The 25,425-nt window shown below is 40.4% G+C and overlaps 1 protein-coding gene across 3 annotated transcripts in view; it reads left to right on the top strand.

Annotated features, from left to right (window-relative positions):
• ZNF106 (zinc finger protein 106) overlaps nucleotides 1-20,343 on the top strand; it is a 65,480-nt gene extending 45,137 nt beyond the window's left edge. For all 3 annotated transcript variants that reach the window (XM_046008379.1, XM_046008378.1, XM_046008377.1), the window contains 12 exons: nucleotides 1,875-2,655; nucleotides 2,999-3,054; nucleotides 3,624-3,769; nucleotides 5,130-5,264; nucleotides 7,534-7,650; nucleotides 10,334-10,525; nucleotides 10,974-11,036; nucleotides 11,739-11,858; nucleotides 12,373-12,444; nucleotides 13,236-13,307; nucleotides 15,856-16,002; nucleotides 16,421-20,343. In XM_046008379.1, the coding sequence (XP_045864335.1) occupies nucleotides 1,875-2,655; nucleotides 2,999-3,054; nucleotides 3,624-3,769; nucleotides 5,130-5,264; nucleotides 7,534-7,650; nucleotides 10,334-10,525; nucleotides 10,974-11,036; nucleotides 11,739-11,858; nucleotides 12,373-12,444; nucleotides 13,236-13,307; nucleotides 15,856-16,002; nucleotides 16,421-16,477 (1,958 nt within the window). In that variant the 3' untranslated portion in view covers nucleotides 16,478-20,343. The remainder of the gene's footprint in view (nucleotides 1-1,874; nucleotides 2,656-2,998; nucleotides 3,055-3,623; nucleotides 3,770-5,129; nucleotides 5,265-7,533; nucleotides 7,651-10,333; nucleotides 10,526-10,973; nucleotides 11,037-11,738; nucleotides 11,859-12,372; nucleotides 12,445-13,235; nucleotides 13,308-15,855; nucleotides 16,003-16,420) is intronic.
• The last annotated feature ends 5,082 nt before the right edge of the window (nucleotides 20,344-25,425 follow it).

Here is a 25,425-nt window from a genome sequence, read left to right as displayed (position 1 = left end):
CCAGTGCAGAGCCGGACTCGGGGGTTGAGCGCCTAACTGTGAGATCAGTACCTGGGCTGAAATCAAAGAGTCCGTCACTCAACTGACTGAGCCACCCAGGCATTTCTATGATGATTATTTAAACATCAGTAATTTTTCCTCAATCTCCCTTAATCTGGGATTACTAAATTGACTTTGCATTAGCAAAATGTTCCATAATGAGGATTGGTGCAGAATTATTTTTTTGTGAGATGAGTGGAGTTGAAGTTACTCAGTCAACTTCCTAGATAAGCTGTATCCTCTGAATTTCTTAGCACTTACCTTTACCCTTTAAAGGCAAGACAGGTTTAATATAAGCCCGAGAGACAGGTGCCCATGATGAAAGGCAGAGGACACTGGAGTTGGAATCATTAACAGGAACTTGAGTGGTTTTGAGAAATAGCCAGTTTTTACTCTTTTCATAAACTACACCCACCTGGTCAGTATTTGAGAATAACTTCTAAGCTATTTTTAACGTTACCTGAAGTTTGTATAACTGTAATGGTGCTATATTGACAGTTCAGTAAAAATAAACTGGTACTGTGTGATCTGAGCAGAAAAAGTCTGAAGAATTACCCTAGATTTTGCTACCTGTTATAACATTGATCTAGATAACTATCTTGAATGTATATTATCTTTCATCTGGAATTTTGTTGCTGTTGTCTGAGTAGTATTCAATATTTTTTAAAAAACTGGCAAAGAAGTATTGTGACTTTTTAAGCTAAGATTTTTTAAAATGTCTTTTATTAGGTTTCTTCCTCTGCAAAATAATTCATGTTCACTGTAAAAAGATCGAAGACTGGGCACCTGGGTGTCTCAGATGCTTAAGCATCTGCCTTCAGCTTAGGTCATGATCCCAGGTCCTAGGATTGAGTCCTGCATTGGGCTCCCTATTCCACAGGAAGCCTGCTTCTCCCTCTACCTCTCTCTCTCATGAATAAATAAATATATTCTTAAAAAAACAAAAGGTGTAAGAATAAAAATTAGGTGTTATTTTGTTATACATTATTTCAGTCCTAAGTTATAAATGTTTGTGTGTTTATCCATAGACTTTATACAAAAGGAAAATCATAGTCTGTTATAACCTTTTTTCTACTTGATTTCTCATGATCATTTTCCTGTGGCATAAAAATAATTCATCTGAAATACTTTAATTTTATGAGTTGAATAATACTTGAGGAGTTGCATAATATGGATACAGTTATTTATAATCTTCTTTGAATATTTGCTTTTTATCCCCCTTTTTTAGTATTCTTTATAACACTACATTGTGTATGTCTTTGAGTATGTCTGTGATTATTTCATCAGTTTAAATTCCTCCACATGAAATAACTAAGTCAAAGAAAATAGACATTTTTAAGTCAGCAGACTTTTTAACTACTGTTATGTAGCCACACTAGCTGATGTACTGGTAAAATAGCATCGTGAAAACATCTGAGAAATTAAGGCAAAAGGACTTGAGCCGAGTAGATATTTAAATGTCTACCAAGAGTAAAACATGATATTAAATATGTGAACATGTCAAACAAGAAAGAAAAGAGATTGGTAGAAACCGTCTGTGCCCATAAAAAGTTGTGGTTTTTTTTTTCCATAGAGTTTTTGTGTAGTATAAGACATGCATGTTATTTGTGAGATCAGAGCAGGGCCAAGTGTAGTAAGTGCTATCGTAGAAATTTCTGTAGGTTATGGGAAGCTGAGGGGTGAGATAACCACTTTAACAATTGGAGCTTTGTTCACATATCACTGAAAGGTCATTATTTGGTAGAGATTCAATCGTTGATAAATAATGGCAGTTTATAATGATAAACAGCAGACACAAAAGAAGATGCAATAATTTTTTTTTCTTCTCAATTCAGGCGAGAACAGTGACAGTTGTTCAGTCTATCCAGTCATCACTGCAACATTGTCCTTGTCAGAGGTCACAGAAAGTTTCCATGAGCCCAGCCAAGAACTGAAGTTTTCCACGGAGCAAGGAAATACCAGGAACAGAGGAAATGCACCCTCTTCCCAACCAACTGATCTTCCAGGTATAAATAAAGAAGATGAAGAGCCAGTCAAAGGCAACAGCGGGTCTGAGGCCTGTACCAGTTCTTTTCCAAGATTGTCATTTGTTTCTGAAACCCCCGTAGAGAGGGAGCCCCACTCTCCAGCTGACCAGCCTGAGCAACAGGCAGAGTCTACCTTGACATCAGCTGAAACTCGGGGAAACAAGAAAAAGAAGAAACTTAGGAAGAAGAAAACACTTCGGGCTGCTCATGTTCCTGAGAACAGTGACACTGAACAGGATGTATTTACTGCTAAACCTGTAAGGAAAGTAAAGACCGGAAAGTCAGCTAAAGGGGGGAAGGTGACAACCTCCACCTGGGAAGATAGCAGAACTGGCCCAGAACAAGAGAGTGTCAGGGATGAGCCAGATAGTGACTCGTCTCTGGAAGTCCTAGAGATCCCTAACCCTCAGTTGGAAGTGGTGGCCATTGATTCTTCTGAATCTGGAGAAGAGAAACCAGACAGCCCATCTAAAAAGGATATTTGGAACTCCACAGAGCAAAACTCCTTAGAAACGTCTCGTTCTGGCTGTGATGAAGTTAGCTCTACCAGTGAGATTGGCACACGTTATAAAGATGGTATCCCTGTAAGGTGAGGATGTTGTGCTGGTCCAGTCAGAACAGCTTTTACCCTTATTCTTTTCTTAAAACATAGAACTTTTGATTATGAATCACTGTTTAAATGAACCTGTTGTAAAGGAAATTAGTAGAGATTCTGGGTATGGAAGAATCAAACCTTGGCAATGGAGATTTTCTGCTTTCTCATTTGTGTTGTAAATATTTACTGTACTTACATTTCCTTTCATATAGAAATTTCAGGTGAAAAAACTGATTGCTTCTATCACTGCTGTGTTGCCCATTTTATGTCAGGAAAATTTAAGTTTTACGGCCTCCTATTCACAGATGCTAAAAAGACGTTTGCTATTATTTTGTAGTGTGGCAGAAACTCAGACTGTGATCTCCTCCATAAAAGGCTCAAAGAACTCTTCAGGTATTGGTTATTCAGCTTCATTTAAATTAGCCACAGAAAAAGAGGCTTGTAGATATTAGAGCCAGGGTTTAAGTAAGCCTATAGAGTGGGGTTGGGAGGGGTGATTGTCAGCAAGAGGATTGCTTTGACCAGCAATTATGGTATCTGTAAATCCTAAATCCGGCCTTTTTAGTTTCTTTTTCCCATCTGTCTTATCTGTTCAGCTAATGACTATTAAGGTTTCATTGCCTCTCCGGGGTTTTTGCTTTGAGAAGGAACTGCATAAAGAATAATGCCTTATTCAGCAGAACAACTTGGCAGCAGAAGAGAGGATATGAAGAGAGATTTTGTACTTTGCAGGTTCACTCAAAAAATAAATATCTATCTTTTCTCCTATGTAAGAGAACTTCTCTGCCTTCTCTTGTTATAAAGTCTTCATAATGAAGATCATTAATGAAAAATGTGTTTTGCTAGGGGAACTAAGTTTTAAGGAGAATCCAGGGACCACTATAATCTGTAATGGTTTTGATTTTTTAGTATCTTTTCTGACAAAAGCAGGCACGTCTCTGAAACATACTCTTGTTTTCCAGAAATATCATCCGAGCCAGGAGATGACGATGAGCCTACAGAAGGGAGCTTTGAGGGGCACCAAGCCGCAGTGAATGCAATTCAGATATTTGGGAACTTACTGTACACCTGTTCAGCAGATAAAACTGTCCGAGTTTATAATCTGGTGGTGAGTTGATAAATCTGTTGGAATGTTTTTGCAGGACTCCAGGCCACACACTCTTAGACAGTAGGGGAATCCATTTGCTGTCCAAAGATGAGGTGACTTTTAGACTAGCTGTAGATGAGGTTGATGCCATGGCTTAGCAGGGTCACTGGGGACTTAGCTTCTTCCTCTCTGTCCATTCTGCCTTCTCTGGTGTCACCTCTTCCTAAAGCTAGTTCTCCTCTTGCATACAGACAGATTTCAGAAGGCTCTGGGGTTTCTTTTTCCTCCCATCGCTGTAAAAGTGGGTCCTGTGCTTGACCGTGAACAACCGATTGGCCAGCAGTAGGGTTTGGCCAATCGGGTTCTGGTCCTGGTGTTGCTGATAAGGTCCTTCATGTAGCTGCTACATAATAGGTTAGAATGAGTATGAGGGAAGTAGTAGAGGAGGGATTTTTCCTCACAGTTGATTAATTGTCCCAAGTTATTAAGGAGAGCAACAGTGTTCTTGTACCCAACACTTAGTGTAATCTGATGCTTGTTTGTCTCAGTTTTCAAAGAATGAACTTTTCATAGAATGAGTTTTGAATTCGGTGTGTGTCAAACTAATTTTACTTATCAAAGGTGATAGCCAAGAAGCTTTAGGAATACTTCATTGTCTGAACAGGCACCACGAAAGTATTTGAAATTGCTGAAGTCTTGAAAGTCAAAAGGTTAGATAATGGACCATGAAAATATGTTCACTCTAGGCAACAGGTGTCTAGGTTCCATTAGGCTAGTGATGGGAAGGGGCAACAGCGACGACAGAAGGAAGGAAGCAGTGGTACCAGGAAATAGGAGTGTAACATTTGGGGGATTAGCTCTAATTCTAAATTGTAAGATAAATGTATGTATGCACATTCTAAGTGGGTCTCCATCTTTGCACAAAGGTAACATTTAGGATGCTCCCCTGTGAAACCATCCCTGGACCACTACGGCCCGTGATGGCACAGGACACATCTCTGAATGTTGTGGAACATTCGTAAGTTAATGATGAAATGCAGGAACTTATCTGAGAAATCAGCTGCAGTTTGGATTTGTCAGATCTTTGGTCCTATGTTGAAGAGCTTTGCCCCAGGCATTAATTAAAATTCTGATCTATCCAACAGCAGATCGCCCTAAGTATTTTTGGAATGGCTCAGATAACATAGAGTTGCAGGTACTTAGTTCATGTGACTGTTTACTGGGCATTTAGTAAACAGGTATTTACGGAGCACCTTTCGTATACCAGGCATAACCAAGGCACTAAGGATACAGCAGGAAACTGTGTGTTTTAGCATTTGGAAATGTGTTCTCTAACACTTACGTATCCACAAGTAACGATCTGATATGTGCTTGACTTTAGAGTCGGAAGTGCGTTGGTGTCTTTGAGGGGCACGTCTCCAAAGTGAACTGCCTCCTGGTTACCCAGATCTCCGGGAAGAATGCTGCTCTTTACACTGGTTCCAGTGACCATACCATTCGCTGCTATAATGTCAAGGTGAGTGAGTCCAGAGAAGTCAGAAATGATCATATTAAGCTGCTTTGGCTGTTATTTACTAGGCAGAGTGGAGATAGATGGTTCATTCTGCCCATTTTCTTATGCTTCGAGCCAATTTTGACACAGACATACCTCAAAGATACTGCAGGTTGGGTTCCAGACCACTGCAGTAAGGTGTGAACATCATAATAAAAAGAGTCAAAGGAATTTTTTGGTTTCCTGGTGAACATAAAAGTTACGTTGATGCTATATTCTGTGAGGTGTGCAGTGGCATTTTATCTGAAAAGACAATGTATGTACCTTAATTAAATACTTTTTTCTCTCCTCCACAGAGAGGGGAAAAGAAGGAAAAATAAAAAAAAGAAAAAGAATACTTTATTGCTAAACAAAGTTAGCCATCATCTGCGTTTTCAGCGAGCTGTAGTCTTTTTGCTGGTGGGAGGTCCTGCCTCAGTGTTGGTGGCCCCTGACAGATGTGGGAGTGGTTGCAGCAATTTCTTAAAATAAGACCACAGTGAAGTTTGCCTCCATGATCGACTCTTCCTTTCATGAACCACTTCTCTATTGCATGTAGTGCTGTTTGATAGCGTTTAACTCCCAGTAGAACTTCTTTCAAAATTGGAGTCCACCCTCTCAAACCCTGCCGCTGCTTTATCAACTGAGTTTACGGAATGTTGTTATTAATCTTGTCGTACCTTTCCGTTTGTGGGTGACTAGATGCTTGTCAGCGACCACTCATATTTCAAAAGGACTCTTCTTACTACATTATGTATCTGATTGCCCTATAAAAACTGTGAAAAGATTTCATGTGGGTTAACCAGAGGCAACATGGATTTTAACATTGGGGCATATTTACTGTCTTTTTTCTTTATTTCACAGTTTTATACGTGGCATTTATATTTGTAATTTTATGGGAGAAAATGGAATAATTTCGGAGACTGACTCTTTATAAAAGAAGGTTGGGAAAAGAAGTCAAAAGCTTTGATAGCCTATGGCTTTTTTTTCTTTTTTATTTTAACTTTACTTTCTCAGTGTTCCAAGATTCATTGTTTATGTAACACCGGCCTATAGCTTTTATCACCCTACCCACAGCTTGTCCATCCTTCTAACCATCATGATTTTAACATCTGTTTCCAGTCCTGTCTAAAGCTATACTTGGGCCTTTCACTGGGTAGTATCATTTAGTAACAAATCTTGAGTGCTCACTGTCTTACTAGCAACAGGGCCAGATTACCTAGGTAACTAGAATTGCTAGTATAACCCAGATCGGGAAATTCGTGGAAATCATTTCTTGAAAGTGAGATCAAACAGTACTTATTTAACCTGGATATGCATTAGAATTAGTAAAGAAAATTTTTTTACAATATTTTATTTATTTGACAGACAGAGGCAGGCAGAGAGAGAGGGAGAAGCAGACTCTCTGCTGAGCAGAGAGCCCAGTGTGGGACTCAATCCCAGGACCCTGAGACCACAACCCAAGCTGAAGGCAGAGGCTTAACCCCCTGAGCCACCCAGGCACCCCTGGAAATTTTTTTTTTTAATACACATTCCAGACGCTACTGAATTAGAATCTCATGGATCAAGGAAGAAGCTTGGGGTTCTGTATATTTTTAAAGCTGCTCAGCTAATTATGGATCAGCCAGCCTGGCACTGGTTTGAAGGAGGCATGTGGAAACTATTGAAATAGACAATCAATTACAGGCAAGCACATACATGATTAATAAAAGTGTCAAATATACAACTGTAATCTTTATTTTCCTTTTTAGATGTCAAGGCAGCTTTACTTTTGGCTACTTCATTTAAAAGTTTAAGGCCCAGTTCTTTTTTTTTTCCCTAACGATTTTATTTATTTATTTAACAGACAGAGATCACAAGTAGGCAGAGAGGCAGGCAGAGACTGGAGGAAGCAGGCTCCCCGCTGAGCAGAGAGCCCAATGTGGGGCTTGATCCCAGGACCCTGGGATCATGACCTGAGCTGAAGGCAGATGCTTAACCCGCTGAGCCACCCAGGTGCCCCTAAGGCCCAGTTCTTAGCGCCCTTTGAAGAATTTCTACATTCCAAATTAGGAACACAAGTGACATTATTAGAGTTGATATTTGTTTATAGCTTGAGGGTCTTTGGCCAAGTCTAAGATAGTCTTCTACAAGATAAAGGATGCTACATTTTCTTCCTCATAAAAATCGTTTCACACTCTGCTGTAAGAAGGATTGCTTTCACGTTTTATTTGCTGTTAACCTCTGCTGATTAGGTGTTGTGTACTTTTGTCAGACACGAGAGTGTGTGGAGCAGTTACAGCTGGAAGACCGGGTTCTCTGCCTCCACAGTCGATGGCGAATCCTCTATGCAGGACTGGCAAATGGCACTGTGGTCACCTTCAACATCAAGGTCAGTGTCTGGTGGGAGAACACTAGAAAGTAGTGTGTGTGTGGAAAGAAGGAGAAGGCAGACATTTTCCTGTTTTCTTGTGTGAGAAAACAACAGAATGAGCTGCTACTCAAAAACTGTTATCTTCTGGCGTAAGTGAAACAAGATCCTTCATTCTGTCTGCTCAGGCCTAAGTTTGCCAGGACCAAAAGGTAGCTCTACTAAATTAAACCAAGCCTGATGATTTGGGGCCAAATAATGAGTCATAGGTTAAACTAGTCTATCTCATTTTAAGAATGACACCATGAAAAATAAGCTTAAATTCTTTTGAGTATGACATTGATGTGGTTTGGAAGTGATTTAGGGTTTCTTGAGGATAACCTATTCTGTAATGTGAACCCAGTCATAGGTTTGCCTTTTGCTCATGTGGCCTCATTCTTTCCTAATCCAAACGTAAATTCATTTGTTGAGCAAACCTTTACTGAGCATTTTTATGTGCTAGGCCTCAGGTTAAAGCTTAGGAAGCGAGGAGGGACAAGTTCTTGATAGCCCTATATGCTTTGTTAATGTGGGTGGACTTCCATCTTGTGGGCTTTAAAGTAGGAGAGATACGGTCCAATTTGTATTTTAGAGAAAGTCATCCTGCAGTTGATGATAGGAAAATACTGGTACTAGTAAAGGCAGGAAGATCATTTAGGAGGCTCTGTTGTAGAAGATGATGTGAACGGTCAGTCTAAGAATGCAGAGAAGAGAATGGATAAAAGATGTAAGAGGTAGAGTTGATGGGTTTGGTTACTAATGAGTTGTAGCTCTGTATCCCAAGGTCATCTAGTCATCTTTTTTTTGTTTGAAAGTGAGTGCATGAGTGTTGCTGATGCTGTAGGCAGGCAGGGGGAGAGGGAGAGAGAAGATCTTAAACAGGCTCCATGCATGGAGTTGGATGTGGGACTCTACCTCACAACCCTGAGTTCATGACCTCAGTCAAAATCAAGAGTCAGGTGCCTAACTGACTGCCACCCAGGCGCCTCATGGTCATCTTTTGACAGCATGTTATGGTGTTTATTGTGTTATGCCCAATTACAGTATCATTCCTATGTTAAGAATACCTGCCAACTCTCCTTCCACATGTGAGCTGGAACCACTGCTTATAAGGGATACAGTAAAAGATCTCATGGCCTCTGCCTTTAAGAAGCTTAAAATCAAGCAAAAACAGTCTAGTCCATAGATAATCAAGTGCCAAGTTATATGGTTCACTTGATAGGGATAGATCACAGAAGGGTCATTACTGAAAGTTGTTGCATTCCATATGTGAAATGCTAACAGTCTACATTAGATTTGGTTAGGGCAATAGAAATGCAGAAGAAAGAATAGATTTAAAAGATTTTAAAGGATAAAACTTGATAATGACCTCATTCCTTTTTTGGGAGAGTAATGTTATCAAAGGTGGACAGAGGTTAGGAGCAGGACTTTTGAGGCAGGGTGAGAACGAAAAATTCAGATGGAAATGGTCCCTAACTGGTTGACAAGCCCAGAGAGGATGGACCTTGACAGAGAGATTTGAGAATCTCTGCAGACGTGGGAATTTTGAAGTCTTATGAGGACTGGGCCCTTTTTGGTTTGGCCGCACACCTAGAATGCAGTGCTTCTGAGATCTCAACAGAAAGCCAGGGTTGGTTCTCTGTGCCTGGCCCGAAACTACCACCAGCCTGTCTCCCAAGCACCTAAGGTGATTGGAGTCATTGCTTAGCCCTGGATGCTCCCAGCTGCTGCTCTGTGCTTAGTTTCTGGGAGTTTCACCACTTGTGTGCACCTGAAGTTCCTTTTATTTATTTATTTATTTATTTATTTTTAAACTCGTTTTTTTTTTTTTTTTTAACATAATCTCCACCCAGTCTCTACATAGGGCTTGAACTCATGACCCCAAGATCAAGAGTAGCATGCTCTACCTCCTGGCTCCAGCCAGGCACACCCCCCACCCCCAAAGTTACTTTTTAGACGTTTTGGGGAAGTGGGAGACTTTAGAAACAAGACTGATATGGGGATGAGGGAAGTAAGTCTAAGATCTGAGGTTAAGTAATGTTTGGAAATTCAGGATGTGACCATGCCACTCTGACTGATGTAATAGGCTTCTCTAGTTCACTAAATGATGTCATGAGAGATGACATAGAACGAGAAAATAGAAGAAACTTAGAATAACAGAAAGGTAGAGAATGAGAGACTCTTACCAAAATTAAACCTCAGTAAGTAATTCTCAGTGGAGAAATTTGGAAATGTGACTAATTGATTGCATAATTTTTGATAAGAAAAAAATCAGGGAAAGAGTTTCTGGGTCTAAGGCATGGAAGATGTGTTAGAATGAAAAAAAAAAGTTGATCATTTGTTATTAAGGGAAGTGAGAGAAGGCATTAAAAAGAGAATCAAGTACTAATTATGATCAGATACTGTAATTTAAAGTTAGAAATGTGTTTATAATGCAAGAGTTTGCTGTGCCCCCACTGGATTGGGGGAGGAGGGAATCTTGGACACAAAGAGAGTTGGGATGAGAATGGCAGAGGTTGGGAAGTTAAAGACAGGGATGGGGTATGAGAACTTAAGTACAAATAATAGAATTAGAGAGTTCGTATCAAGGTAGTGATTTGGGTTGATTTTGACATTTACCAGCTGAGTTTCCTTTACTTCATATAATGGTGGCTTATTTTTTTAGAACAATAAACGACTTGAAATCTTCGAATGCCACGGCCCTCGGGCTGTTAGCTGTCTTGCCACAGCACAGGAAGGCGCCCGAAAGCTGCTCGTTGTTGGGTCTTATGACTGTACCATTAGTGTTCGTGATGCACGGAATGGACTCCTCCTCAGAACTCTGGAGGGCCACAGCAAAACCATTCTTTGCATGAAGGCAAGTACAGGGCAAGAGAAGAGGAGTGGGTTGTCTGGCACAAATAGAAGGGCTTGAGTGGCATTTCCTTTGTTGTCTAATGACTTGTTTAGAACACATCATCTTGAAAAGAGCAAGATTACAGTGCTTGGGTCACTGTACTGTATTTTAATGTATTAACAGAGAGGTGTATTTTATTATAGAATATAGACAGACTTCAAAGCCCTCTCGGCTCTTTCACAGTCATTCACAGGAGGCAGCAAACCCACTAATACGTTGTCCATTCATCCCAGTACCTGGTGGTAGGACAGAAGTTTCACTTTAGTAAATTTGAGGAACTTATTTTGTCCCTAGTTCATGTTCATCTCAAAGTAGGTTATAAATTAGAATTCAACAATGTGCTTTACAGGTTACAGAGAAAACTCAGACCTTTATACCAAATCTAACTCAATGAATTTTTTTCTTTAAGGTGGTGAATGACCTTGTGTTCAGTGGCTCCAGCGATCAGTCAGTCCACGCCCATAACATTCATGTAAGTTGTGTTGATGTAAAGAAATCTTTATGGAATGATGGTGAAAGCTTGAAGGATTCCTCAGACCTGCAGTTCAAATGAAAGCCCTTTTTCCAGTGAAAAGCTTAATAACAGTCTGTACCTGCATGAGCTCTTGGAAGGTAGTAAGCAATCTGGAAATTCTGACCTGATCAACATTTTTAATGGGGGACAGATTCAAAGTTTATGTAAGGTTTAGTTTGTTTCATTTGAGCTTGAGATAAATTGAGCAGCTGAGGCTCCAAGAAAGTGGGTATGTTATGTAGTTTAAAATAGAACAAATAAAAACAGCCAAGAGACTCTGCTTGGGTCCTAGAGGCAGCTCTGGGAAGCTCAGTGCCTGGCTATAAACCTGGGGACAGAGCAGCCTCAGGGATTTGTCCAGGTGCAGTGGGATGAGAAAAATGGAAATACTTCAACACCTACAAAATACATGCAGATAGAGTTGTGGGCCTTCCCTTTCTATGACACCAGCTTCTCTCCGTCAGGGTACATTTCATATATGTTGTATACCTACATTGTGAGAAATGCTTGTGTGAGTACTTCAGCTGTTAAAATTAGTTCAGTTCCCTTATGTACAAGTAGCTTCAGAAGTACGACTTAGGGAATAATGGCACACGAAATCTCAAAAGTCAGAAGGAATCTTGAAAATCAGTCTAGTGACTTATCTCTTTTTGGATGCAGACCGGTGAGCTCGTGCGGATCTATAAAGGTCACAATCACGCAGTGACTGTGGTGAATATCCTAGGAAAAGTGATGGTGACTGCTTGCTTGGATAAATTTGTTCGTGTCTATGAATTACAGGTAGAATTTAGATCACTTTTTGCTTCAACAATTTGGGGAGAATATCTGCCTGGGTTTGGTGTTAATTTTTTTTTTCTAATATAGTAAGGTTGGGGGTGGGCCCAGAAATCTGCATTTTTCAGAAGACCTGTAGATAATGAAGTAGATGGTCCATGGACTACACTTTGAGAAAAATACTCCGAGGCTTGTGGTGAGGCTCAGGTCCATACCGGAGGGTTACAGGCTGCAGCGGTAGTCTCTAAAGCCTACCTAGTGCTCCCTGTGTGTAGTTTCAGGTTGGAGACTTTGACACGACACAGAAATTCGTTCTCTCATTTCCAATGGCCAGCACCTCCTCTGAGGACTTATTAGAAAGATGGTCGTCAGATTACTTTTCTGTGAAAATGCACCCGGTGCCTCACCATAGTGCCTTGGGTATGGTTTTAATCCTGCCAGCGGCCTCCAGGGATTATACTTATTAAACACAGGGTATGAATGACCTTAATTCTCTTTCTGTTTTGTTCCTCCACCTAAGTCCCATGATCGACTGCAAGTTTATGGAGGACACAAAGACATGATTATGTGTATGACCATCCATAAAAGTATGGTGAGTATTATTAGCCATGTCACATATTGCTTTAGACATGTTCACTAAAAACTACAAACTGATGATAATGTTCCTCTCTATCACTCCCATAGATGTTATCTGTTTCTGATACACCTCGTTATTGAATCCTTTATCTTTTGGTGTGGTATCACTGAGAAGTAACCCAGTGACATTGTTAATATTCTCTTTGCTATATTGATAAGTGAAAATAATTACAATAAAAATCTGATACCCCCATGAAACAGAAAATAAGTTTAAGACCTGTCCCCTAAAAATTGAGCGGTGCTTTTTCCCGAGCCATTACGATCTGAACAGAACATTGGAATGGAGTCAGGAGACCTGGCCAGTATGGCGAAGTGAAAGCAGTCCTAAAAGTAGAAGCTAATTCACTCAACCCTGCTAAACCTTGATTTATTTTATTTTTAAATTATGGGATTGAAGCAGAGTGCATGTTTTTCAGATTCTGAGCAGTAGCACCCCTTGTTGCAATGGAACGCAGCTGGCTCCCGTGTAATGCGTAGTGTAGCATCCGGTGCTCAGGGGCCTGGGGTCTGGGGGCCTCCAGCCCTGAGCTGTGGTTCTCAGCCCGGCTCTCAGGAGCGACTCCCTAAGGAGCGGAGCTTCACAGTTAGAACATACTTAGCCGTGGTAGGACTCAGGACTGGCTTTGGTTTTGGTTTGTGTTTTCTTACAGCCAGCACAAAGAGCTTTTGACACATATTTTGAGGATGTTCAGTCATTGATTTTTTTGTGTTTTGTTTTGGTCTAATACGAGAAACCGCTTTTTCCAGATTTATACTGGCTGTTACGATGGCAGTATTCAAGCTGTGAGGCTGAATCTGATGCAGAATTACCGTTGTTGGGTAAGGAGTGAAACTGTTCTAGCCAGACTTAGGAGTTGCTTAATGCTAGGCTAATTTATAGATCTTCATTAGCATCAATTAAGCATTTTTATATTTGAGCATCAACTTTTTGCCTCCCACTGGAGGACAAGGAAGCTTATTTTTATTGTTTTATTTTTAAAAAAGATTTATTTATTTTAGAGGGAGGGGGAGAGAGAGAGTGAGCACGGGAGCGAGCATGAATGGGCGGGGGAGGGAGAGAGAGAGGGAGAGAGAATCAAGCAGACTCCACGCTGAGCATGTAGCTAGCTTGACATGTGGCTTGATCTCACCACCCTGAGATCACAACTGGAGCCGAAACCATGAGTCAGATGCTTAACCAACGACGCCACCCAGATGCCCCAAGGAAACTTATTTTTTAAAACTATACATAAAATGTTTCCATACTTCTTTCATGAATAATCTAAGATTAGACATAAAGTATGTCTACATATTATCCCCTCAGAGGTCATCTCTCTGGGGATTTTTGCTTGTTTTATTAAAAATCAATACATTTTTACAAAAATATCAATTGTTACAGAAGTACAGTTGACCCTTGAACAGTGCAGGGACTTAGGGGTACCAAACCCTATGCAGTTGAAAATCCACATATAACTTTTGACTCCCCAAAAGCTTACCTGCTGATAGCCTCCTCTTGATCAGAAGCCTTACCAATAACACATATTTTGTATATTATATGTCCTATATACTGTTTCCTCACAATATGGTAAGCTAGAGGAAAGAAGATGTTACTAAGATCTAAGAAGCGATGCCTGGCTTCTTGACATGTGACTTGATCGCAGGGTCGTGAGTTTGAGTTCCATGTTGGGCGTGGAGCTTACTTAAATAAGTAAATAAAATCATAAGGGAATAAAGATACATTTACAGTACTGTACTATATTTATTGAAAAAAGTTCACATGTAAGTGGACCTGTGCATTTGAGACCATGTTGTTTAAGGGCCAACTGTATGTGAAATAAAACATGGAAGTGCTTATTTTTGTGACCTGTCCACTGTCCTATACTCATGTATTCATGGTTTGGTTTGCTTTTTGGTTTTCTCAGTGAAGGACACAAAATATAGTAAAACAGGGTCTAGAATACAGAGGGTTAATTCATCTAGAGAAATGGAGAAAATACCATCTGGTTTTAAGGCTGGAGGGGATGAAATAGTGCTACAGGAAAAACTCAAATTTGCATTATTTTATAAAAATGAACCTGTTAGAATTGTAGGGTTTAAGACAAGCAAGCCTGGACAGGGAAAAAACCAAGACAAAGAGTCTTGATGCTTTCTGACTAACAAGTGAAATTGAGAATTGAGCCACATTTTTAGTAAAGTAGGAATTAAAAAAAAAAAAAAAAAAAGAGGGGTGCCTGGGTGGATCTGTTGGTTAAGAATCCAGCTCTTGGCTTCAGCTCGGGTCATGATGTCGGGGTCATGAGATTGAGCCCCAAGTTGGACACCATGCTCAGTGGGGAGTCAGCTTGAGATTCTTTCCCTCTGCCTCTCCTCTCTCCTTCTCCCCACTTGCAAGCTAAATAAATAAATAGATAAATAAAATCTTCAAAAAGAAAAAAAAAAGGATTGTGATTCAAGTGATAAAGATTCTCTGTAAAGTCAGGCTTCTAGGGTGTAGTTTTCTTTGTCAGACACATTTATTTTCAAGTTCACGAGTCAGCAGTTCTCAGAATTGTGAAACACAGCCCCTTCAGTATTATAGAGAACTCTTACCCTTTTTTTTTTAAGATTTTATTTATTTATGTAGAAAGCAAGCAGTGGGGGAGAGGTGAGGGTGGGAAGGAGAGAGAGAATCTCAATCAGACTCCCAGCTGAGCAAGGAGCCTGACTCAGGGCTCCATCTCACGATCCTGAAATTGTGACCTGAGCTGAAAGCAAGAGTCAGATGCTTAACTGATTGAGCCACCCAGCACCCCTCTTTTTTAAATAAATGGACTAAAGAACTCATTTTATGATGGCAAGATAAAAAACTTGGCTTGGGGTGCCTGGGTGGCTCAGTCGTTAAGCGTCTGCCTTCGGCTCAGGTCATGGTTCCAGGGTCCTGGGATCGAGCCTCGCATTGGGCTCCCTGCTTGGCGGGAAGCCTGCTTCTGCCTCTCCCACTCCCCCTGCTTGTGTTCCCTCTCTCGCTTTGTCTCTCGCTGTCAAATAAATAAATAAAATCTTAAAAAAAAAAAAAAAGTGGCTGAAACTGAATTTTATGGTAACGTGTCCGTCAATATTTGCTAACCTTTTCCTCTAACAATGCAGCTATCTGGGTGCCTCACCTTCTCAGTAGGGCAAAGTGTTGAGACTTTCCAGTCTTTGCAAGACTGGAAAGAATATTCCTCAGAATATGGGTGATTGATGTGGATGCCTCCAGCTTTGTTATATTTTCTAGCCAAGAATAAAGAATAAGGGGCTTGCTTTTTGCTTCTGCAGTCCGTACAGGATACAAGCGAGGACTGCTCTAATTGCGATTGCATGGTTCCTGTACTCTTTCCCCTTACCCTTTCATTGCCTTTCTCCCTAGTGGCATGGCTGCTCTCTGATATTTGGTGTTGTGGATCATTTGAAACAACATTTGCTCACTGACCATACAAATCCAAACTTTCAAACTCTGAAATGTCGCTGGAAGAACTGTGATGCTTTCTTCACTGCAAGGAAAGGATCCAAACAGGTACATAAGTGGGACCAGAGGCCGACCTGGGGTCACTGGACTTCTCAGAGCAGGCAGACCTTTTAGGCCTTATTAGAATGTTCAGAATTGCAATAATAGAGTCTAGGGATTTTCCTTTTTATTATTATTCAGAGATTTGGGGAATAGCTTAATGAGGTTTCACATGATGAATTAGGTAGTTTTTGAGAAAGAGCCTTAAGAGAATGTTTTTAAATGTTTCAAATCTAATAACTGGACCTGGAGGATTATTACAATATTTTTGTGTGAGATAAGAACTCATCTTTAAGTGCACAGTTTCAAATAAATCGCCTTTCATGTATGGATCTTAGAAGGTACCCGGGAAGCTCTCCTTGGCTTGAATTTTCTCTTGTCTCACTACCAGCTTTTCTCTCACGGGCCCTTTTCCCTTTATTCCTAGGACGCTGCGGGACACATTGAACGACATGCTGAGGATGACAGCAAAATTGATTCGTGAAGTTTTTTGCCTCCCATGTTGGGAAGTTATCATTTGAACTAATTTTACATCGGCCCTTCTCAGAGGCCACAGTCTTCCCTTCCCCAGAGAAGCAGGGAAGGAGAAAATGGTTACTAGCCAGGCTTACCAGTAGCGTAAGTCTGGGCAGCTCTATGGGATGATAGGTACACTTTAAGTTCTTACTGGAGATTTGTCAGATTTAAACAGATTTTAAGGAACCATACTTCTCTGGGACAGCATGGAACGTAGTAATCTGTGCTACTAGTATTCTCCAGATGTTGATTAAAGATACAGATCTTAATTCACTACCCAGTCTGACCCTAATCATATCTATTTTTTTTATTGCTTTTAGTTTGTGATTTTTAGTTTATGTTCTTATGATGGTTTAAACCATAGTCCAGCTTTTAGGTACAAGTTTGTGCAAATGCTAGATTTTTAGGATCATTTTTAATTTTTTTAGTTCTAATAACTGGGTATTTAAATTAGAAGCAACTAGTTTCCTTTCTTAACAATTATGTGCAGTGTGTTTCACTATTCTCTTGCCTTGTAGATGGACAGAGCTGGCTTTATATGCCAAAGGGACACACAGTAGATTTTCAACAGCTAGAGTGACTGCTCTGCTGATTATATTTTAGGAATTCAGCAAATCACATAATGACAGGTCCTCACTGACAGCATTTCCTGTTGGACATCTATGCACATTTGGCTGGGAGTGCTCAGTTCAGGACAGTGCACAGACCTAACATCTACCTTGCAATGTTGCTGTTAGGCCCCAGGCGCACACGGTGTAGGTATTGTCAGGCTGTTTGAACTGGAGTGTAGCCTTTATTTCCCTTTCCAGTTTCTGACTCTCTAGGCCTGTTGTGGGTGTGAAACCCCTTAGTGTGCTCCATTGCCAAGCCCTCTCCGTTCCGCTCTCTGGCTGTGCCTAGACTCCTGGCAGCCATCACATACTTCCTCTAGGCTCCCAGAGTGCTTATGCCCCACCTGCAGCACCCAGGATGGGGGAGTTAAGATAAAGCACCTGCCTACAGTCTTTAGGATCTCAAGCAGGCTTCTTAGAAACTGATTTCTGAGACTGGAGTCTTGCCTTCACCTCCCTTCTAGTTGGCAAAGCAGAGTAGAGTATGAGGAAGGTAAAGACTCCAATTTTCCACTGAGAGCAGCCAAGTTAACACAGCCTAGTGAGACTGCTTTGTTTTTGGAATTTCTCTGGACTCTTGAGAGAAGCTGTTAGAAGTGTTGCTTTCTAGCCTTTTGTTTCTGGATTCTCAAAACTATGAAAGAGTCTCCGGAGAGCTAGAAGAAGGGAGAAGAGCCCAGTGCCACATATGAGACTTGGGGATGTGATGCATACTGTTTTCTGGGATTGCAGAGCACACAGGTTTCTCCACCCCTATTTGTGTGCACACATCTACTCACAGTTCTTCACTTGGGCTCTAGGGCTGGGGACTTCACCCAGCTTCATGGATGGATTTCAGGAGGGTATGATAGTGGATGCAAGACTTTAAGTATGTGTTCTTTTTTTCCAGGAAAGGCTCTAGCCGTTCTTCCTGGAACCATAAACAAAGAACTAATCTAGTGGTACTACCAAATAATGAATGGCCCCACAGACTATTTACTTCTATCCTTATGAACAGGAAAACTTTTTTTTTTTTTGACCACACTATTGATAGTTGCATGATACTTGAGAGAGAACAGAATGAAGATTCTCTTGCATAAAATGTATCTGTGCTGTTTCTTTATGAGATTCAGAAGCTTTCTTACCTCTCCTCCCCATTTCTTATAAGGATGACCAGAGCAGTCAGGCTGTTGTGTGGGTTTGGGAAGGGTGATTTCCCAGGAAGGCGTATTGGAATTTATTACTAAACCTGGTGTTTCATTCGGGTCCGTAGTGAAGCCGCATTCCATGGTGACTGGGCAGTGTGCTATGAAAGTCTTCCACGCTATGTTGCATGGGTGCCCTTCTGTCCTGCCCGAGGACATGTCTGAAAAGAGGAGAGTGGTGGAGTTTTGGTACAGCAGGAAGGGGTTATGTGAGGTGTTGGGCAATCGTGGGGAACCTTTGAAGGTATGAGCAGACTGATAGAATCAGTAACAACCGATTTGGGTTTAATTTTGGTAGAATTGTGCACAGTCTTTCTGCCTTTGTGTGTGCAGCTGTGACTGTTCTTGTATGTGTGTATGGGTGTGGGCACCTATACTTGTAATACTTTTCCTCATTTCACAAACTTTTTTTTTTTTTTTTTTGAAGCCATGGTAATACCGTGTTTCTTTCAAGAATTTGTAAAATTCTTTTAACCCCAGGTTGGTGTGTTATCCTAAATGCGCGGTTCTAGCTGTCGATTTAGAAATAAAGGCACCATAAGCATCTTGGCTGCTTATGGTTGTGTTATTGCTTTTAAGAGTCTTGAAAGTTACACAGAACTTAGGCTGCTTTCTGTTTTTTACAATGTCTTAACTGATTGTAGCCTTCCGTCTTCCCTTAGAGAAGAGCTGTGGCTCAGGTTTTTGTGTTGACGTGGTGTTTAGTACTTAATGAAGGAAGGGAAATGTTCCATGACCTGATAAAACCCACCTCATTTCTTATAAGGGGTTGGAGGCCATTATGAGAATGTCATCCTCAGTTGCCTGTGCCTACTTCTAATGGCCGGAAGCCAAGAAATCCATAGTATCCGTCCTTTGGTGTGCATATGCTAGTGTTTTAATGACAGTTTACGGCAAACTATCAGTCACTTCAAGTTTTTTCCTAAAGTTTTTAATCAGGTTCAGAAAGTGTTTTAACACACTCCTCTGCTGAGTGATAAAGCAGTTAAACCATAAGAGCAAAGAATTATCTCCACCTGATGTTACTTGAATTTGAGGGAATGCCATTGCTACTACACTCCTGCTTTTGTGGGGGAAACTGTTTTCCAGCCTCAGAAGTTAGCAGTTGAGTGTTTAGCTCCTGACCTACCTATAATGTATAGGCAATATCATTGCTGTTTAAGTGATCATTTGCCTAACAAAGGGGCTTTTTTGTTTTGGTTTTGGGGTAGATAATATAGTAGACACCTTTAGTGACTAGGTATGTGGATGGTGTGGTGGGAGTAGGTATACAACACTTAGTGGAATGGCATGATATATTTTATGGAAGAGAATTCACTGGAGGGGAGATCACAGTATATTGTGAAGTGGGAATTAAAGAGCACGTACCTTCTGGTTTTTGCAAACAACTGTAGTTTGTATATGCTGACTTACAAATTTTGTTTCTGCTACCAAAAGGAGAGCTCCTAGAACTGTTACGAAGGCCATGCCTGCCACATTGGAAAAACTGATTTCATCCCTGCCCCAAATCATCATGATCTTCAGGATTTCAGGGTGACTGATAGGGTAGAAGCTATGGTGGAGGTGATTTGGACTATACTGAGTTCCATGTGTAAGTGGATATGAAATCCTGGTGTAAACCAGACATAATCCCTATTAGACAATAATCTCTAACCTCACCTCCAGGCCCCAAGTATATGGCCCTGCTGGGTCACATGGCAACTAAAGTTTCCTAGATTTGCTTTACAGTTCAAGGTAGTAGCCCAGTTGAATTGGTGGGGGAGGAAGTCAAGGAGGAAAGGCTGTTGAAGAGCTTTTCTCCTGCTTAAAAGAAATATGTGCCCTAGAGCTGCTCCAGTACCCTTGGTATCTGAATTTTTTATATATATTGAATATGGATTAGAAGAATGAAATCAGATGACATTTGACTGCAAAAATGTTTATAAGCAAATAGCTTAGCCTTCTTACATTTTGGTATAAAGCTGTGAACTTCATAACTTTGTAAAGCAAGATATAAAGCAAATTCAAGAGGAAAATAAAGTACTTTTACTAATTGTTTACTTTTGCTACCTTATCTGCATATTAATAGCCAACCCTTTTTTCTCCATGTCGTGATAGACAGCAAGAAGGAAATTGGGTGGAAGGCACAAATTGGCTATAGATATACCACACACCATGGTCCAGATAAGTTTGGCAAACAGCTACATTTAAGGATTTGTCCACAGTCATAAGACAGTTAATTAGTTAATGAAGGAGCTAGGATTAAAACTACATCTTTGGGGTTCAAGATGGCTATGTAAGAAGATCTTGAATTCACCTCCTCCACAGAAAAATTCACAGCTACATAAGGAATAATTTTTCTCTGCAGATGACCTGGGAACTAGATTAACAGCACCTCCACAACAAAAGATAAAAGAGATGCATTGAGACAGGTAGGAGAGGCAGAGACTCAGTCTCCCTCCGGATCCTACCTGAGGGATGATGACCCACTATCAGGAAGGGATCCCATAAATACAGAGCTTTTTATCGAAGAGTGAAGTGGATATGCCCGCACTTCAGGCATCCAGACCCTTGTGTCTGGAACCCGAAAGAAAAGCTCCCAAAACACATGGTTTTGAAAATCGACAAGGATTAAGTTCAGGGGAACCATAGAACTGAGAGAACAAAGAACCTGCTCATAAAGGGCTCACACGTCCGTCCACTCATCCTGAAATCCACTGCAAAAATCATTTGAAAAGTACCTAGACTATAACTGGGGGAGAGACCCATTTGCTAATCCTAATGTGGCTGTAGAACACTTCTCAACTGTGGTGACTTTCTCTGGGAATGGAAGCACTAGCTGGTGCCATTTTTGCAATCTCATTCTAACTAGCTGGTAACAGAGCTTGTGAGCACCATGTTTGGGGCCCTCCCTTTCGCCTGCCAGCACTGGTAAGCATCCTTCTTGTCCTGGTGAACCTATGCAAGCAGCCACACCACAACTGGGCCAAGTGAGTATATTGCATCTGGGCTGGGCATGTTCCATGTCCACCCTCCCCCCTTTGCAACAGTTGTGCCACAACCAGATGACTCAATAGATAGGTACAGAACATTCCATTCAAGCAGCAGAATACATATTCTTATCAAGTGCATGTGGAACAATTTCTAGCATAGATGAGCTGGGCCGTGAAACAAGTTTCAATAAATTCAATACTGAAGTCATATCAAGCAACTTCTCCAACTACAATGGTATGAACCTAGAAATCAATTATAATAACAGGAAAACCACAAAAATACGGAGATTAAACAACATGCCACTGAACAATCAATAAGTCATTGAAGAAATCAAAGGAGATACCAAAAAATACCTAGAGACAAATGAGAACAGAAATATGAGATACCAAATCTATGGGATACTGCACAGGCCTACCTCAAGAAAAGATAAAAATCTCACATTGTCTAATGTTACTGCTGAAATAACAAAAAAAAGAAGAAGAAGAAGAAACGGGTCCATAGGTGGCTCAGTTGGTTAAGCCGTGAACTCTAGATTTTAGCTCAGGTCATGGTTTCATGACCTGAAACCTCAGAGATTGAGCCCCAAGTCAGGCTCTATGCTGGATGTAAAGACTGCTTAAGATTCTCTCCCTTTCCTCTTCCTCTCCTCAGGTGCACACTCTCTCTTTAAAAAAAAAAAAAAGGAATGAAACCCAAAAGTAAGTAGAAGGAAGAAAACAAATATATTTATATAAAAGATAGAGACTACCAAGATAGGAGAAAGATAAATGACTAAGAGCTGCTTCTTTGATAAGATAAAACTGACAAACCTTTAGCTAGACTTCACCAAGAAAAAAAAAAAGGACTCAAAATCGGAAATGAAAGAGGAGACATGATAACCGATACCACAGAAATACGGAGAGTCGTAAGAGACTACTATGAACAATTATACACCAACAAATTTGGTGACCTGGAAAAGATAAATTTCAAGAAACAAAAAACCTACCAATGCTGAATCAAGAGGAAATAGAAAATCTGAACAGACTGATTGCTCCTAAGGAAACTCAATCAGTAATCAAAAACCTCCCAACAAAAGCCCAGGACCAGACAGCTTCACTGGTGAGTTCTCCCAGACATTCAAGGAAGAATTAATACCAGTTCTTATCAAATTCTTCTCAAAACACCGAAGAGGAGGGAACATTCCCAAACTTATTTTACAAGTCCATCATGACCCTAATACCAAAACCAGACAAGGATGACACTAGAAAATTACAAGCCAATATTCCTGATGAATATACATTAAAAAATCCTCAACAAAATATTAGCAAGTCAAATTAAGCAATGCATGAAAAGGGTCATACCCTGTGATCAAATGGGATTTACTCCACTGATACAAGGATTGTTCAACAATTGTAAATAAATATAATTAACTACATTAACAAAAAGAATGATAAAAACATGATCATCTCCATAAATGGAGAAAACATCTTTGACATAATTCAACACCCATTTATGATAAAAAATCTTCAAAAGTAGGGGGAACATACCTCAACATAATAAGCCATACATGACAAGCCCACAGCTAACAACATAGTCAATGGGGAAAAGCTGCAAGTTTTTTTCTCTAAGATCAGGAATGAGACAAGGATGCCCACTTTCACCACTTACTCAACATAGGTATTAGAAGTCCTAACCAAAGCAATTGGCAAGAAAAAGATACAAAAGTCACCCAGATTGGAAAGGAAGAAGTAAAACTGTCACTATTTGCAGATGATATGATATATATATAGAAAGCCCCAAAGACCCCACAAAAAAAACTTAGAATAAAAAGAATTCAGTGAAGTTTCAGGATACAAAATCAATATATAAAAATACGTTGCACTGCTAAACACTGATAGTGAACTATCAAAAAGAAATCCAGAAAGCAATCCCATTTACAACTGTATCATGAGAATAAAGTGCCCAAGAATAAATATAACCAAGGAGATAAAAAAAATGCATACACTGGAAACTATAAAACTAATGAAAGAAATTGAAGAAGACACAAATAAATGGAAAGATACTCAGTGCTCATGGATTGGAAGATCAATATTATTTCAATGCCCATATTACCCAAAGTGATCTGCAGATTTCAGTGCAATCCCTGTCAAAATCCCAATGACATATTTCATAGAAATAGAACAGATAATCCTGAAATTTTTGTAGAAGCACAAGAGAGCCCCCAAACCCAAAGCAATCTTAACAAAGAAGAGCCAAGCTGCTTACTCCCTGGTTTCAAACTGTTCTACAAAGCTATAGGAATCAAAACAGAATGATACTGGCACAAAACCACACCCAGGTCAATGGAACAGAACTGGGAACCCAGAAATAAACCTACACTTAAATGGACAAATAATTTCTGGCAAAGAAACAAAGAACATACAATGAGAAGGGACACTCAGATACACAGTGTTGGGAAAACTCATCAGCCACATGCAAAAGAATGAGACTAGACCATTATCTTATGCTTATTGAGTAAATAAAAATTTACTCGAAATGGATTAAAGGCTTGAATGTGAGACCTGAAACCATAAAATTCCTAGAAGAAAACATAGGTGGTAAGCTCCATGACATCAGTCTTCACATTGTTTTTGTGATCAGACTCCAAAGGCAACAGAAACAAAAGCAAAAATAAGTAGGACCTGATAAGTTAAAGGGTTTCTGCACAGCAAAGGAAACTATCATCAAAACGAAAAGGTAGGGGCGTCTGGGTGGCTCAGTGGGTTTAAAGCCTCTGCCTTTGGTTCAGGTCATGATCCCAGGATCCTGGGATGGAGCCTGGCATGGGGCTCTCTGCTCAACAGGGAGTCTGCTTCCCACCCCACCCCTCTCTTCCTGCTTCTCTGCCTACTTGTGATCTGTGTCTATCAAATAAATAAATAAATAAAATCTTAAAAAAAGGTAACCTACTAAAATGGGAGAACACAACTGGAAACAATACATCTGATAAGGGGTTCATATCTAAAATATATGAAGAACTCACATAACAACAACAACAAAACCTATTTAAAAATGGAGAGAAATAGACATTTCTCCAAAGAAGACATTCAGATGACCAGGAGGCACGTGAAAAGATATTCAACATCATTAATTATTAGGGAGATATGAATGAAAACCACAGTGAGTTATCACCTCACATCTGTCAGAATGGCTATTATCAAAAAGATAAGTAGCAGCAAGTGTCAGTAAGGATGTAGAGGAAAGGGGACCGTCAGACACTGGTGGGCTATAAGTCGGCGCAGCCACTATGGAGAACAGTATGGAGACTGCTCAAAAAATAAGAATGACCATGTGATCCAGCTGTGGAACTACAGAGTATTTATTTGAAGGATACCAAAACACTAATTTGAAAAGATATATACACCCCATGTTCACTGCAGCATTCTTTGCAATAACCAAAATATGGAAATAACCTAAGTGCCCATCAGTGGAGCCATGAATAAAGAAACTATGGCGTATATGTATGGCGTACTGCTGAGCCATAAAAAAGAATAAAATCTTGCTATTGGCAACAGCACAGCTGGACCTTGAGGGTATTAAGCAAAATTAAATAACTCAGAAGGACAAAGACAAATACTGTACGGTTTTGCTCCTACGTGGAATCTAAAACAAAACTCAAGATACAGGAAACCCATCAGTGGTTACCAGAGGGGGAGGGGTTTGGAGGGCAGAGGGTGGGTGGGTGATAGGCACGGAAGGGGGTCGCCGGTAGGGTGATGGATAGTAAGCAGACTTTCGGGTGATTATAGTGTATACAGATGTCAAATCACAGTGTCGTATACCTGACTCTCCTCAGAGACAAAACCCACGCATACATCTCTGTTCCATTACACTCAGGTGACTGGCCCCTCCAGTGACAGGGTGACCCATTTATTCTTGATGCTCTATACACCAACAACTCTTCCCTTTCCTTTCCTTGTCGATCTTGAGAAGTCCTGGAGTGATTTCCATGTTCAAGAAATACCAGTTGACACGGTTACCAGGGGGTTCAGGCTCTGTTTGTATGTGCAGAGGTGTCTTTTGTTGTCTTCTGAAACTCGGGCTCTCTGCCTGACAGTGTGAGTGTAACACTGGGAGCTACTCCACCCTGCTCTGGCTGATACTCTAAACGTGAGAAGACAAAACGCAAC

The sequence above is a fragment of the Meles meles genome, chromosome 6, assembly GCF_922984935.1.
Source record: "Meles meles chromosome 6, mMelMel3.1 paternal haplotype, whole genome shotgun sequence".
Classification (NCBI taxonomy): Eukaryota; Metazoa; Chordata; class Mammalia; order Carnivora; family Mustelidae; genus Meles; species Meles meles.
This window is presented reverse-complemented; position numbering and strand designations above follow the sequence as displayed.